Raw genomic sequence first — 16,054 nt, 5'->3', positions numbered from 1 at the left:
GTTACAGTATTAGGATGTGTTTGTGTATGGGGAAAGATAGTATCTTTTTTCCCCTGCTACATTCTGAGAATCAAATAACTATGCATTGAGAAAGGGCTATCAGAGATATTCTTTGGGGTTTTCTGTCCCTGGTAGATGACATTGTATACGGTTAGGCTGTAATGCTAGTATTTGAGCATCTTACTTCAGTACTATCTCTGGTCTGTTATACAAGGTTCTTCCTCACAGAGGAAAAGTGATCTTGGGAGATTTAGGTTGGATATAGAAAGGAAGAAATTCTTTCCTGTGAGGGTGGTGTGACATTGGCACAGGTTGGCCAAGGCAATTGTGAATGCTCCATCCTTGGCAGTGTTCAAGGCCAGGTTGGATGGGGCTTTGAGCAACCTGGTCAAGCGGAAGGTGCCCCTGCCCGTGGCAGAGGAGTTGGAATTGGATGATCTTAAGGTCCTTTCCAAGCCAAACCATTCTATGATTCTATGATTATATCTCTTATATTGATCAGATTTTGTCTTGTGACTGTGCATCGTCCTGCTGTCATTTTCTGTGAGATGTTTGCTTTCACTTACAAGCAGTTTAAACACTTCTTTTTATTTAGTTCCTCCCACATAACTCCTACCCACCTCATCACTCACATCTGTAGCAAAAATACGATACGCATTTGAAAAAATGTAATGTTCTCCAATTCCTACTCCAAATGTTGTATAGTGCAGGATAGAGCGTAAAGGACTCTCTGCTTACTTATAGCAAATATTTATGTTTTATATTTGCTACAGATAGAATTGACCTTCAAATTGACTTCTCTTTCTTTGGTGCAGAGAAGCTTTCAGCTTTCTAATTTAAAATGGCTTTTTGCTCATTGTAAAAGCACTAAAACTACTTAGGGCAAAGAGTGCGTTTTGTTACCTAGTTACAAAACTAAGAAAAATGGCAAATACCATTTGGTTTTCTTCTCAGGTTTGGGTTGTTTGGGGTTTTTTCCCCAAATTGCAGCTGGCTTGGGAAGTGTTTGAATCATCTTTGTAGGGCATGGAGTTTTTTCTCCATGGAACACCAGATAGTCACTCATGTGTAATAGCGTTAGGATTATAACAGATACTTCCTTTGCCATGCAAGAACTATTTACAGAGGCACTGCCCATATCTTTAGGATGCTTACTTCCCTGTGGTGGTGTGAATGCTACATGACTCCATCCTCTGTCATGGGACTGTCTACAGAATTCTGTGGTCTTTAGCTGCATGGGTACATAAATACTCCCTTTATGTTTTTAATATTAATCATACTTAGCCAATAAGAAAAAACCAACTATGTAAATTTGCTTTGTAGTAATGTATAGAGCATTGTATGTTATGTATTGGGAATGTTAGTATGTAATCAATGCAGTGACATAAATGGGTAGATCAATTCAGATGTTTGGACTATTTTAAAGAAGTAGGACTTGTTTGAAAAGTCCAGGGAGATCATGTTGCTAAACATATCCAAAGGATCAGTACTGCATGGTAGGTGATAAATGTGATAGATCTGTAAAAATGCCCCATCCCTGGCAGTGTTCAAGGCCAGGCTGGATAGGGCTTGGAGCAATCAGCTCTAGTGGAAGCTGTCCCTGCCCATGTCAGGGGGTTGGAACTGGATGATCATTAAAGTCCCTTCCAGCCCAAACCGTTCTGTGATTCTGTGAAAATCTCTGGAGAGAAAGGGAGCTGAGAGCACAGCTACTGTCATATGTTAATAGGATCACACCAACTAGAAGGGCAGGTAGATTAGGCTCCTTAGGAACAAATAGTGGATTAATCTAAATCCAGGCTTTGTTAATGTTGGGAAGCATAGGGCACGTAACCCTTTAGGCACCCTCCATAGCTAACAGAAAGATGTAGCCACTTCTGGACTACAAGTTACCTTGCTCTGAAGTAGACATTTCACACAGGTCAGATGACCATTGTGCTGTAAAAGCATGCATGTCTTTTTACTGATTATAGAGACTTCTGGCATGACTTCCCTTTACTGAAATAGGTCCCATCCAAACTGACCAAACATCTATGAATCTTTTGGGTGGGGAAATATGAAAAAAGCAAGTAGAAGTCAGATAATTCCAGACTTTTTTCTGACCAATAAGAAAGAATGGCCTAAAAATGGGAGAATGAGGCACAACTTGCCCTTGAGTGAACATACAGTGTGGTGACAAAGTTGTTAATTTTGTGCTGAAAAGGAATGAGGAAGTTCAGAAGAATAAGCAACATGAACTTCAAAATGGCATTCACGGTAGATGTGGAAAATCCCACAGGGAGCAAGTTTTCAAGTAACAATTCAGAAGTAGTAGCTCTCAGTACTTGAGAGCCTTTCGATGATAGGAAACTCAAGTATGAATAAGTGGAAGCTGAGTCAAGTTCCTGTGGTTATAACAACCTAAATCCTGAAAATGTATAAATGTTAGCTAAGATTTTGGGACAAAGTCAGAAGTGCAAGATGTAAAATGAGCTATAACTAGCAAGAATTAGGTAGTGAGAAAGTATTTGATGAGAATAGAAATCCAAACAATAGTTTCCTAAACAGTTAGAAGAAAGATTACTTAAAAGTGAGACCAAGGAAGTTAGAATGTTTAGTGCATTTTTTGCTTTTGCCTTTTATAAGAAAGGATCCTTGATCATCCAGTTAAGACAGTTATGAAGAAACAAAGAGATAAGTCTTTAAACTGGACTAAGGCAAAACCAAGTTAGAACTTAGACAAATGTGATGCTCAGAAACTAACTGAAATTCATTCTTGAATGCCTAAGGAACTATTCAATGCAGACCATTCAGAATTTTATTCAAAAACTCAAGGAATATGTGGGAATAGGGAAACTTGCCTAAATTTCAGTGAAAACTTCAGAGAGAAAGAATAAATCTATTTGCAGATACTTAGAATACAACAGGAGAAGGAGTAATAACCCCTATGAATTTTGCAAAAATAAATCATCAGGTGTAATATCCTTCTTGAAAGAACAACATCCACAAGGCTGGAGAAGAAGAAATATATGTCATATTACCACAGTCTTGCTGCCCCTATAAGCTGCATATCAACATGGTGGCAGATCACAAACCTTCCCAGAACAAGAGAAAAAGAAAGAAAAGGAAAGATGCCGTCATGGCAGGATGTGATGGGAAGATCTAAGGCAGTTGGTTAATGCAAGCTCAGTTGTTGCCAACAATATTGGGAAGTCCTCGGATTTGAGGGTGGGTTAAAACAGCAGTAGGTCTCCAGGAGTCCTCAACCTCAACTTCCCTGTACAAGAGGAGACTTTTAGAGGTAGAGAAGGCAGCTGGACACCCAACCAACAGGAGCTGGATGCAAACACAAACACAAATTTATGCTTTTGAAACCCCTCTCTTTTATATATTTCAAGAAATGGCTTATTTTTAAAAACAAAAAAACAAAACTTTTTTTTCCACAACATGAAGCTTTGGAGTTCAGATACTAAAGGAATCAGGAAAGCCCTAGCATCCTCCTTGGCCATAAAAATTCACTTTAATGAAGTACGATCTGTGACAATGTGAACACTTACTATCTGGAAATACCCTTGGAGAAGAGAGCTGGTAGCAAACTGTTTTTCAGTGTTGTTGATAAATATACAGGATCTGATGGCTGGAAGCTGAACTTAGACATATTCAGCCTCGAAACATGATGTGCTTATTTTGTAGTCAGGGTAACTGGGTTATATTGCTATAGAAGCTCATAGACTTGTCACTTCAAGACTTCAAAATTAAAATAGATGACTTTCTAAAATATAAGCTTAATGGAGCTTCTATGGAAAAAAATTACCACTTGCATATGCTGGAATGCTATGTATTTTGGTGAATGCAGAGCTTCCTTTTGTCTTTTATTAATCTAGGAATTTGACTTCCAGCTGGAATTCTCTCCTTTCTTCACCACCACCCCCATTTTTCCGCACTGTATAACATACCTTGCAATTGCCTTGATGCAGGAAATGTTTCCTAAATTAACTCTCACTTTTCCAAGCACTTGATCAGAAGGTAATGAATTATACTAACAATTCTCATGAATAAGGTATGTCTCTTTTCCAAAAAGCATTAGCAATCAGACCTGTCAGTTACGTGTCATATAAAGCTAGTCAATTGGCCTAAACTAGAGGCTGGGTTTCTTGCTGTAATGAAATCATCAATTGCCTCTAAAACATTCATTTTACAATTGCCTAAATGAGTAGAAACGATCTGGTGCCAGACTGCTTGCTTTTCAGCTCCTAATAGTTTAAGGAGGAGTTTGCATTCAGTTCAAACATTCTGACTTAGCAAATTCTGTTTTAAGACTGTCAAACAGAATTAATGTCACATCTGATACATTGAAGATTTGGAGCGAGATTTACACCCCTCAGTGTAGCCTTATTGCAACCTCACAATGGAGGGAAACTAAAAACATAGATTTGAAAGCCAAACTGCTACCACTGGACAAAACGGCTACATCCCTGAGCTTTATTCATTCCAAGATTTGCCCCAGGCTGAACTTTTGCCTTATACTTAAATAGACTAGACTTCAGGCATCATTCTGCTCTACTAGCCAGTAAGTTTTGGATTCCTGAGTGATTAAAAAAATTATCATATAACATAAGATGCAAAATAATAGAAACTGGCCATCCATTAAATAGGGTATTTGAGGGATATCTGCAGTGATTTGTTAGAGGAGATTTTGGAGATCCCTTTGGGAAGAAAAATAAAATAGATGTGCCCTTTATCTGAACAAGCATGCCACCAGGGCAATAACAAAAGCAAAACCACTTACAGAATACAAGAGCTATTTCCTTTCCATTGGTTTTAAAAAACATGTTTATTTGAGAGTATGGAGCATCATCTACTCAAAGTTCCTGACTCCTAATCGGTAGAGCCACAAATAAACTTAGAGTGTTGTGATTTTAATATGAAATGTGAGCACTGAACACTTACTTCCTTTAGAGCTGAAGGTTCCAGTTAGACAAGCTATCATTCAACCATTGATATATATGTGAGGCCTCATGGTCACTGCACTGAAGTCAGTATAGATTTGCCACAACACAACCAATGGCCATCTTGCATCTCACAGTCAAGAAATAGTGGAAAAACCTATTAAGTAGAGATCAAGACAAGGATTTAATTTTTTGAATTGCCTCTAACTCGGTGCTTGGTGTCAGACAAATCACCAATGTCCTTCTGTCTTTAAGCAGCCTCTAAAATAGTTTTACCTTTTTATTTTAGTTCCTGAGTACCTATTGCTTATTGGCTTCAGCTTATTATCTTATAACTCTTATCACCTTTGAGTTATAAGGCACTTGTTAAAATGGAAACCTTCATTTCACAAGCAGGAGAATTTCAATAATTATTTCTGCTTATACCATCCTTTGAAATTCAAATGTGAAACAAGAACCCTGCAGCATTATGAGCAAAACTGATCAATGACAGTTTAGCTTTATCCATATACTGGAAGAAAAAATACCTTTTGAAACTCTGTGGAAACCAAGGTATATGGAATAAATGCTACTAAAAGGGTAGTATCTGAATGACCTAAGATGAGAGCAGGAGACAAGGAAATCCAAATGCTGAAAACAGAATTAGGGAGAAAGAGGATGATTTCAGAAAGGCAGGAAAGTGAATGGAAGTAACAGTCACATAAAGGAAAAGCTGTAGGAGAGAGGAGTGTTTTATCAATTTGGAGTAGAAAGATAGCAGGAACTGCTAAGGAGAGGGAATGTATGAAGCTTGAAAAGGTGAGACTGTAGTGATATCCATGAGATTAGATGGTGGCAGAAATATAAAGGTGTTTGAGTGACCATGCAGAAGAAGGGAAGGCAAAAAAGCAGCAATTACATTGAATTTAAGAGCTAATAATGAGGTTTCCATTTTAACAGAAATTAATATTCTCACTAAGCATTATGCTTGATGGATGAGTGTTTTGTGTATAAAATTAATGAAAAACAATGTTTATTTAAAAATTAGTTAATATTGGCTTTTTTTATTAGCTAGCACAGTACTCATATATATTTCATTGGTAATACCAATTGTCTTATTATGGAAAGACTACATGTGTGCCTCTGTCTAGACTTTACCATTTAGCAATGATACAAAATGCCATTGATCACCTCCTAGTTGCTGGATCACATCCAGTCTAGGCTGGTAATTGAACTAGCTGGTAGCTATTTAGTGACCTGAATGAAATAAGTTTCATGTCCACTCAGGCTCCAGTAAGCCTATGTCTCCTTTTCAAAAGCTGTCATTTATTTCAAACTGAGTTTAAACAAGTTTTGGGGAATTCTGGTGGAATGGAGGGGAAATGGCTTTTAAGCTGTCACTGCAGTAAACTCTTCAGTGAAATTATTTCAGTCTCAAAGTTTGCCAATCTGGCATCATTCACAAAAGCTACAATCACATGGGAAGCAGATCTTCTATCAGAAGAATTCCTGTACAGTTTAGATTAAAAAATAAGTCTTTGCCTATTGTTATAGGCTTAACAGTTATCATTTGGAATGATTCATGTGGTCGGGTGAGTCATAAAGCTTGTTGGTTCCTACTGTGAAAGGCAGTGTGTGCAAGACACCTCTTCAATAACATAATATTAATTTTCCTCTTGCTTCAAAGATGTAATGCTTTGATACCTCTTTCAGCTGCTTTAGCTGCCTCCTTAGGCTTCCTGGCAAAAAAGGCATACTAAATGATGTAGCTTGTTCCCCCACAGTATTTCTTGTTTTCCAGAGAGAGAAGAGTTTGCCTTTAGAATGCCCAGCTCATCAGAGTGTAAAGACCAGCTCACTAGAGGCATAAATCATAACTCTAAGGTAGCAAGACAAGGAAAATTGAAAAGGTCATTGAAATTGCTGGCCCATAAAAAGAGGGAAGGAGGATGCTGGGCATGGAGAACAGCAGATGTGGCATAATAATATGTTTTCAGTGGAGTTCAGGATGAGACAACCACAGTGCTTATATGTGCTGAACTAAGCAGTTCTAACTAATCGTAAGTGTAGATGCAGAAAAGATTAGAAGTGAGAAAAGTGAGAGAAAAGGAATAACGCAAGCCTGAAAATTTAACAGAAGCTAAGCTGGAGAGTAAAGCGTCTTCCCCCCTCCGCATTTCTCTGTCTTTTCTGTTTCTAAATGTTTTCTTCACCATTAAGGCTGTAACTCCTCTGTAGCAGCAGTTGCCTCAGGGTGGTTTCCTACTGCTGTGCCCCAGGGTGGGTTCCTGGAGCTGCAGTGCTCTGCAGAGCCTCAGTAAATGATGCTTCGCTTGGCAAATGCTGGCTTATCTAAGCCAAGAAAAACCGCTGCTCAGGGGCTGTGCTTTGGTGACGTGAATGAGTTTCTTAGGATTATTGTGTTTTTTGCTGGGCTGAATCATTTGTGGGGCTGTTGTGTAGAATGATTGTGCCACCTGCTTGTGAGGAAAGTCTTCCCAAGGGCAGATCATCCCTGATGTGTGTTTTTCCAGTGTTCCCTGTTTTACTGGAAGACCATGCTTCCATAACCTAACGGTTGATGCTGTATATTCCATTTCTAATGACTAAGCAGGACTGCTAGAGAACATGGCTCAGCTTTCCTCTCATCTCTTATTAATCTGCTTAAGAATACTTAAATTGACATACCAAGTTAGACATACCAAGGCAGATAAATAGGGTTCTTTGTATCTTAATGCAAACAATGGCAATTCTAGCTGTAAAGAGTTGGTTTTATTCAGGCTTCAGTTTGTTTTTTCAGACACCAAAAGCTCGTATTGTATGAGTTCAACAAATAAAAGAATTCAGCCACAACTTGACAAAATCTGCTGTATTGTTTGTTCCATTTTAAAAAGATGCATTTTCCTCACCATTTAATTTACTGTATAAAAGCACTGTATTGTGTCAGTGACAGTTCAAAGAAGAAATGAAAAGAAATCCTTTATGTTTCCTCTCCAGGAAAGGGATATGTTTTTCCTTTCCCTTCCAATTCAACAAGACATTCCAAGTGTTCATTTATTCACTGTACAAAACCAAAATAAGGTGGCTTAAATAAGTAAATGGCTAAATAAAACACATTATTCTGCTAGCCTCTATTTGAATGACCTACACGAGTCATGTTCAAGCATTCTAACAGAACACAACCAGACTGTAGTAAGTCTTTAAGTGGCGCTATTCAGAATTGAACGAATTTGTGCTAATATGGGCTCTTCAGATATTTTAAAGGGGATATAACTCTTCCAGTTTTAGAAGAGTTCTATCTATCCAAAATGTAAATCTTATCTTGCAATTACATTATGGTTCAGTATTTAATGAAGTACATCGTACTTTACTTTCAGTCAATACCTGCAAAGGCAATTACTGTAATTACTGTGAACTGTAGTTGCATCTTGCTCTCCATTTCAGTTCAGTTTTGTCTGTAGTTTTAAACTATAATCTTGCATCGCAGCACTTCTCTTTGTTTGTAAGCTTTCTAACCGCCACAGCATGCAGAAGAGACAGACGTCTGTATAAGCTGGAGGCTCTTCTTATTTCCATTATGTCAAATTCATTTTGGAGTTAGGCATCAGAAATTGTGCAGTCAAGTTCATTCTGGGCCAGGGCATCAGGATTATGCAGTGAAGCTCATAACAGCAGTGCTACTTTGCTCGTTGTATAACGCTTCTTGAAGGAAGCCCATTTAATAGGAGAAGAAAAAGCAAAAACCAAAACCTCCTTCAATATGTATTAAACTTTCCTGCACACACTTGCAACTTCTTCTGTTGGTTTTGTTCTTGTTCATTTCTTTTACTGATTATTCTTAACATAAACTACCTCAAATTAATTGAAAGCAGTGGCTGAAATCAGATTTAGCAATTTGCAATGAGATCATGTCAGGGAAAAATATCACTGCACACAACTGTCATAATTAAGACATTGTTTGGAGGAAGAGGCAAGACAGAGTATTGTTTGTCATATCCTTTCAGAAACTCATGTTCATTTTAGCCAGACAGTAAGAATTTGATTAAAATGTGTAACTTAATGGTGTCTTTCATCAAGATTTAACGTTGGTGCATGAATATGCTGTTTTTCAACTAGAAGGTTTGGGACTTGATTATGTTTGCTTTTAAATATTGGGAAATAATAGCCAAAAATCAATTTAGCATCTGCTCTTCTTGTTTTTTAGGAAGTCAAACTAGGTTATAAGTCCTTTCTAAATTTAACACCTATTATTCTGCAATGAGATTCTGCCAGGTATTGGTGAGCAAAATAGCATGCAACAGCCTTCTACCTACCTATATGGCAATATTTGTTTGATTTTATTCTGCAGCTGTGTGTCTTCAAGAGGGACATCAGCATTTTGACAACCTGGTTATTTGCCTGTTCAACATTACTTCATCTCTTTTGCCTAGCTTGTTTATCATCTTGATGAAAATTACACGAGATAGAATTGATTTTCTCTATGACGTATCTTTCTCCATGTTCTTTTGATTTCAGCCACTCAGACGTGTAAGTCCTCCTCAAATGTCCTTCCTTGCCTATATCCTAGCAGAAAAGTAAACTTCATTTCAGAGGCATTCACTCACCATAATGTGTTGTGTTTGTACCTTAGGCAATCATTTCTTCCAGAATGAGCCTGCAAAGGGCAGAAAGAAGTCAACTGCCAGTTCAGTGGCTTCTTGGTGTTCCGTGAAAAAGTGAAAAATGTTTGTATAACTTAACTTTGGTGGAATTCCTGTCATATTTATATTCTTGATGCATTCTTAGTTATTAGATCGCATACAGATAGAACTATTGTTTTTCAGAGAAGGAGAATAAGCATGTGATTTCTTTATTCTTTTCTACATCATCTCCTTTTATCTATAGAGAGATTATTACAATTTATTAATTATTATTAGAGCTTCATGTTCTGTTAACACAACTTTTACAGACCACCACGATGGTTTCCTGTATTGCTTAAGAGAGGCTTGTATTCTCCTGAAGTCTACAGTCTTCAGGCTTAAGCCTAACTAAAATTACTAGGTTTTTTTTTTCCCTGGACCTTCTAATACTGACCAGGTGACATCATTCATATCCATCTCCCCAGCTCAGGAGCTCAGGAATTCAGGAATAATCCTTTGAGCTTTTCTTCAGTTCATTCTATTACTTCTTTCTCAGGACTCTTTCAAGGACTCCAGTTATGAAAGGGAAAAATACATCGATAAGCCAATCTCTCTATTAAAGGTGAAATTTTCTTCTTCAAAGACAATGAATCCAGGCTGAGGTTTTCTTTATGGCATGATACAGGCACTGTGCTGCCTAAACTTAAGGATTCTGCTCAGACCTCCACTATACCAAAGCTGTGACTACAGTCCTAAGTTAATGAGTAACTGTAGTGCTGGTACATCTGTGCCCATGGCAATGCAGCATCAAGTGTCATAACACCATCACTGAGTAAAAGTAGGGCACACCACCTATTTCTTCTACAGCAGTAGCCCAAATTGTGTTCCTTTCAGGAGGCTTGTATTCTCCACAGAGGTTGCAACTCAGATTCCTGTGAGATCTATGTTCTTTTCCTCCCTCCCCCTTTCTTTTTAATTTTCTTTTCTTGAGCAATCAGAAATGGATGTATCTCCTGCTGAAGTTTACATGTCAAAAGTATCCAGTTCTTCACTGAAACATCATGAAGTGGAAACCTGTAGAAGTGAAGGGGAAAGACAAATAAACATGTGAAAAATAAGAAATCTCACACACTTCAGTATCGCCAGACAGTAACACTCTCACTGCAAAGCAAGGCTCACAGGAGCAGTTAATAATTCTATATATGAATTCTGTCTCTTCCTTGGGATGCTGCTGACAAAACATTTAATGTCACAAATACAAATTCAAAGAGTTATGAAACTGCCCCTGAGTTTTAGGGGTGGATTCCCTTCTTTGTTCTACTCTCTTCCACTTCCGCTGCTTATGCAGCAAAAAACTAAGTAAGAGGATCCCCATGGAAAGATCTATTAATGTGGAACAGCCTGAGGCAGTGAAGCTGTGTCTGATAGCAACTCCATTGCTGTCACGTGCAAGATACGGAGGTGTATCTAGGCAATAGGAGGAGGGGTTGCATGAAAAGAAAATGATAGGTAGGGTTTCTACTGTAGTTCTCCAACCAGCAATTTTTGCTAGAGGCTTCCCTGATGCTACAGACTGGACTGGCAGAGCCTGGCTGAAGGAGCAGTTTCCTTATTTGCAGTATTCTACAATGACCTTCAAACAAATTTATCTTTTGAACCTTATATGTTAAATTATACTGTTTGATTAATGAAGGGATTACCAAAAATGTAAACTCAGTAGAGCAGGAAACCTCAAAAAGTAGTGGCCAGCGAATATGCACGTAAGCATAGACAGACTATGGGGTGCAGTATTAGTGCAGATCCTTATGGCCTGTCATAGGTAACATCCTCCCAGCCTTTTTGATGTTGTACTTTCACTTTTGCATCTCGGCAGCCTGATCTTTGCATCCATCAGTTATTTAAAGAAACAACCTGCCTCTGCCTTTCTGTCTAATGTTAAACTACTCAGATCTGTTCTTGTTTGCGTTCCTCCTGCAGGTGAATGGTATTGATCTTCGAGGTGCTACCCATGAGCAGGCTGCAGCTGCGCTGAAGGGAGCAGGGCAGACGGTAACAATCATAGCACAATACCAGCCAGAGGGTAAGCAAAATTATAAACTTACATCATATGGTAAAAGATAAGTGCTCTAAAGCCACCTGTTTAACAGGATGAGGCTGCTGTAGATAGTGCTTTTCCCAGCTATCGTCAGAAGTCATCTGGAATTAATACTCAAGTGGCAATTCTATTCCAAGGAAATGGCTGTATTTTTAACACAGACTTTGCTTTTAGAAGTATTTTATGCAGCTATAAGAACTATCTTTAAATGTGCATATGATAAGTAATCAACAGTTAATCATTTTATTTTCGTTATTGCTCATTTTAAGTTCTCTTTGATTCTCCTTCTGGAAACAGATAGCGCAAAAGATAAGAATGAATAGAAACACCAGGAAGATCTGAAGTTGCTTTAGACGGTCAGATCAGAATTAAACAAAGATAAATGCTTCCTGCTAAATGCATAGAGCTTCTCATTATTACTTTTGGATGATGGTGCCCTTGTCCTTCAGGGCAGTTTGACCCAGATAACAAGTACTTACTACAGAAAATGTTGATGCTTTCTAAATAAAAGCATCAACAGGAAATTCAGCAAAATATAAGACATTTAAGGTGAGATGTGTCATATCCAGAATTTGGTGTCTAATATTTAGCTTTCTAGAGTTTAATCTTGTTTCAGTGGGAATAAGTAGGTATTGATTGATATTATGAGTCCAGAGTTAAGTGGCTGAACTCTTTCTCATTGTCCATGAGCTACAACTCAAATGACTCTCTGAGGCTCTCATGGAATTTGTGAAAGGAATATTACTTCCTGGTAGAAACTGAAGATGGTTTTTCTCTAGAAAGTCATTACTTTGAAACTCTTTCGAGATGAATTCAGCAACTACAGGTGTCTGTGAAGACTTGCTGGCACCATTTTATCAGTTTTCTGTAAACAGTTCTAGCTCAATTCACAAGTCCTGCTATGACCTGTCAACACAAGCTGTTGAGTCTGCCTGATTGTGCCCAGCCTAGGACACATGTAGGTCTCAGCTGGAACATGACAACTCTAATAGCAGGTTCAGCTAGTCAGTTTTGTCAGGGACACAGGGAAGATGAATTAGTACTGCCAGAATTTATCCAGCATGAGATCTTCTTTTTTTCCTCCAGATCCTGATGATAGCACACAAATAAAACAACAACTGGTATTTTAGTCAAACTTACAATTGTGCTTCATATGTGGTATCATGCATCCATTTATTGGTGTATCTGCACTAGAGTCACCAAACAGAATAAGCTAGGCCGTACTAAGAAATGGGTAGATGAGAGCAAATGCAATTGTGAGTATCTATCTTTAGTTAAAGAAATGGAACATGTTAATATACAAATGCATAAGTAATAATCAAAGTTATTTCAAAGAAAAGGTATTGAAAAGCAATTTCATTACAGATAGCTATCCACACTGGGTTCTGAATAAAACCATGTTCCCATTAGTTCCAGCAGTCTTGTTTGCTGTCTGGCTATTTTATACTGCAATTATCACCATGGTGTCTGAGTACCCGTAGCAGTCACTGGCATTTCACAGTTGTTCTATGCCATGGTTAATACACAGAAAATACATTGCTTGACAGATTTTTCCTATTATATTTGAACTTGTAGTTGACATATTTTCCCCCTACATTTTACCAGCTCTGTACTATGCCAAATTCTGGTTTAGTGAGCATGCAATTCAAATTAGGCTGATGAAATCCATCAAGTATCATATTGCATATTTATTCCATTTTTCTTATAACGCTGCTCCATTCACCAAAAACCCTGTTGAGGGCAGACTAGTCCTGACTGCTGACTTCTTGTCAGTGAGGCACTGCCAGTTTTCTATTTCTTGCAAATAGTTCAAAACATGCTGAAGAGAATGGAGCTGGTGAAGAACAAGGCCCAAAAGTTAGCCTTTTAATAGGAAATGATTGAATCTTTTAAGATAGTGAGAGTATTCAGTAGTTGTCCAGCACATGTAGTATTACTGCTGAAGTATTTAATTTTTATCTGAGATGCTGGTTAATGCAAACTGTGTAAATACAGATGTGAAATGAAGTATTTCTTTCTTAAAAATCCTTAACAGCAAAGAAAAGAGACACAGTTTTAAACCAGTTGTTTAAATAACTTTGGCAAGGAATTATTTAAGGATCTACAGGTCACACAGAAAAACAAACACACTCTATATCAGCATAAAAGTTTATTCTGAAGATCCTGCAGAACTCTCTTTGTCCCTTCTCTGTTATTTATGTCTGATTTCTTATATACCATATCTTGATGCATATATTTGAACATAGTCATAAAATACAGTCTTAAAACTGTGCTTCTCTCAGGGGCTCCTCACTTGAAAATGCTTCCAAAATGTGTAAAGTACATAAGCAAAGTAGGCTTGTAGTTTGATTTTTCGATTTTCATACTGGAAGCTCAGAGTTGTTACTATAACTTAAGGTTTTTGGGGGACATCCAAGAACAACCACTGCATTTGTTAACCAGTACCATGTTATTTTATTTTATTTTATTTTATTTTATTTTATTTTATTTTATTTTATTTTATTTGTCTTTTCCAGGTTATTAGGCCTTTAGATGTTGTTGCAAACAAAAACATTCAGTGCAACCTTTAGCTATTGATGTTTCAGGTACTAAGTGATGTGGATACAAGTACCAGTTAATACTATAAGCCAGCTGATGATTAGTGATTAAAATTTTTAGTAGGAAAAGCTTATATTCCAATGATCTAGTTTTCATGCAGTAAAGAAAAGCTTACAGCACACTTATCTTGGCAATGTCTCCAAACCCAAATAATATACCTTGCTGTGGTAAAAATAATGAGGTGGATCCTATAGAAACAGCTTGTACAGTTTAGACCTCCCTTCCCTTGTTTCAAACAGTCAGAAGTTCATCTAAACCTCGTATGAACTCCCCTCACATTTCTGTGCACAGACTTAGCAGCAAATCTCATGAGAATGGCAACTCCTGCAAAAAAATCTAGTGCTTGCCATCAACTTGAATAGCTTTTCCTCTTGATATTAAGGCACAAATTTTCTCATTCTGTCTGGAATAAACAAGTGCAGAGACTAGCTCAGATAGAGTAGCATCACAAAGTTTTTTGAATGCTTTCAGACTTGTGGTTGGCAATGGTGTTTATCTGAACCACACTGTCTGTCCCTCAGATGGAAGTGGTCCTGGGGCAAATACTGTAAAGGAGCTCAGATACAGTGAACAAAGGGAGAATGAAACATACAAGCAGTGATTGCATGAGAAGAAGCTGACTGGAAATACAAGGGGTAGCATGAAGAATGGAGAACAACTCCTCAGTTCTTCCGCTCTTCAGTCCCTGTTTTCTTCATGTACACTCACCATCTTTATTTCCCTCATGTCTCTGAGAAATAGAAGAGCAAAAAGAGATATGAAAATCCAAACATAAATGCAAAATCTATGAATAAAAATATGAAAATATTATTAGAAGCAAGAAGAAAACAAATCACAGAGATTAAAAAGTCAGAGTTCAACATTAAGAGTATATATTTATGGCCTTAGGAACAGGAGCCATAACTCTGGGCTTTTTGAATCATTCCTTATTTTTATTTTAAAAACTGAAGATAACCTGTGTACTGTACCTTATGTACACACATATCATGTAAATGGAGGTCAGGTAATGTCAAGCATCATGATCTCTAACAATCACTGCGAATGTAGTTCATACAAAGGTTTATGCGTGTGTTCAAAGTATACTAGCCATCCCCAGGCTTCAGAGAGATGACTTGTTAAATCCATGTGCAGCTCACATCTTCTGTGCATGGTTGAAGTAAAAGAGAATTTAAAGACCAAAAGCTACTTAGGACAAAATTAGAAGAGAAACCAATCGCTTATGTTTAGCTTTGCTCTCCAACTTTCAATATTCTTGGAAGCATTTTAACTCTCCTCCCAGCTTGGCAACTTCCAGATCACTTAAAACACCGTACAAATATGGAGCTACTGAGCAGGACCTTCTGTAAAATAAAAATCTGAGCCTGGAAATTATCCTAAGGTGGAACAATGTGTCCCTGTTAACTAATTAATTAGAAATTAAAATGGGAACATATACCACATAGGGAAACACTCTTTTACACTTCCAGGTTTTTATGCAGGACATCTTTTGATTTTAATGGCAACAGTTGCAAATTACAGCCCAGTATGGAAGGAATCAAGGAAATAAACAAACAAACAAACCATTTTGTCATTGAAACTGAAATACATCTTCAAAGGAAAGTGAACTTTGGTTGAAATAGTGACAATTTGTCCTGAAAGACACAGTTTGGGAGTGGGGGTAGACAGAATACTGGACTCCTAATGAAGCTGCTAAAAAGCTGTATTGAACATTTTAGTCTCAAATACTCACGTTCCTTCCCTCTGCAGTGTGTGAAAGGGTAGAATTTAGCCCTAAGAATATTCAGTGTCAGTGGTCTGTGAGCTGCCTTGTGCTGCATTGCAGTGCCTCTGCAGCT

General features: G+C 37.7%; 1 protein-coding gene across 35 annotated transcripts in view; it reads left to right on the top strand.

Annotated features, from left to right (window-relative positions):
* DLG2 (discs large MAGUK scaffold protein 2) overlaps positions 1–16,054 on the top strand; it is a 997,741-nt gene that overhangs the window by 785,794 nt on the left and 195,893 nt on the right. For all 35 annotated transcript variants that reach the window (XM_030474393.1, XM_030474424.1, XM_032919710.1 and 32 more), the window contains one exon: positions 11,504–11,606. In XM_030474393.1, coding sequence (XP_030330253.1) covers positions 11,504–11,606 — 103 coding nt within the window. The remainder of the gene's footprint in view (positions 1–11,503; positions 11,607–16,054) is intronic.

This window comes from Strigops habroptila, chromosome 2, assembly GCF_004027225.2.
Source record: "Strigops habroptila isolate Jane chromosome 2, bStrHab1.2.pri, whole genome shotgun sequence".
Classification (NCBI taxonomy): Eukaryota; Metazoa; Chordata; class Aves; order Psittaciformes; family Psittacidae; genus Strigops; species Strigops habroptila.
The sequence above is the reverse complement of the archived record's forward strand: the minus strand, read 5'-3'. Positions and strand labels throughout refer to the sequence as shown.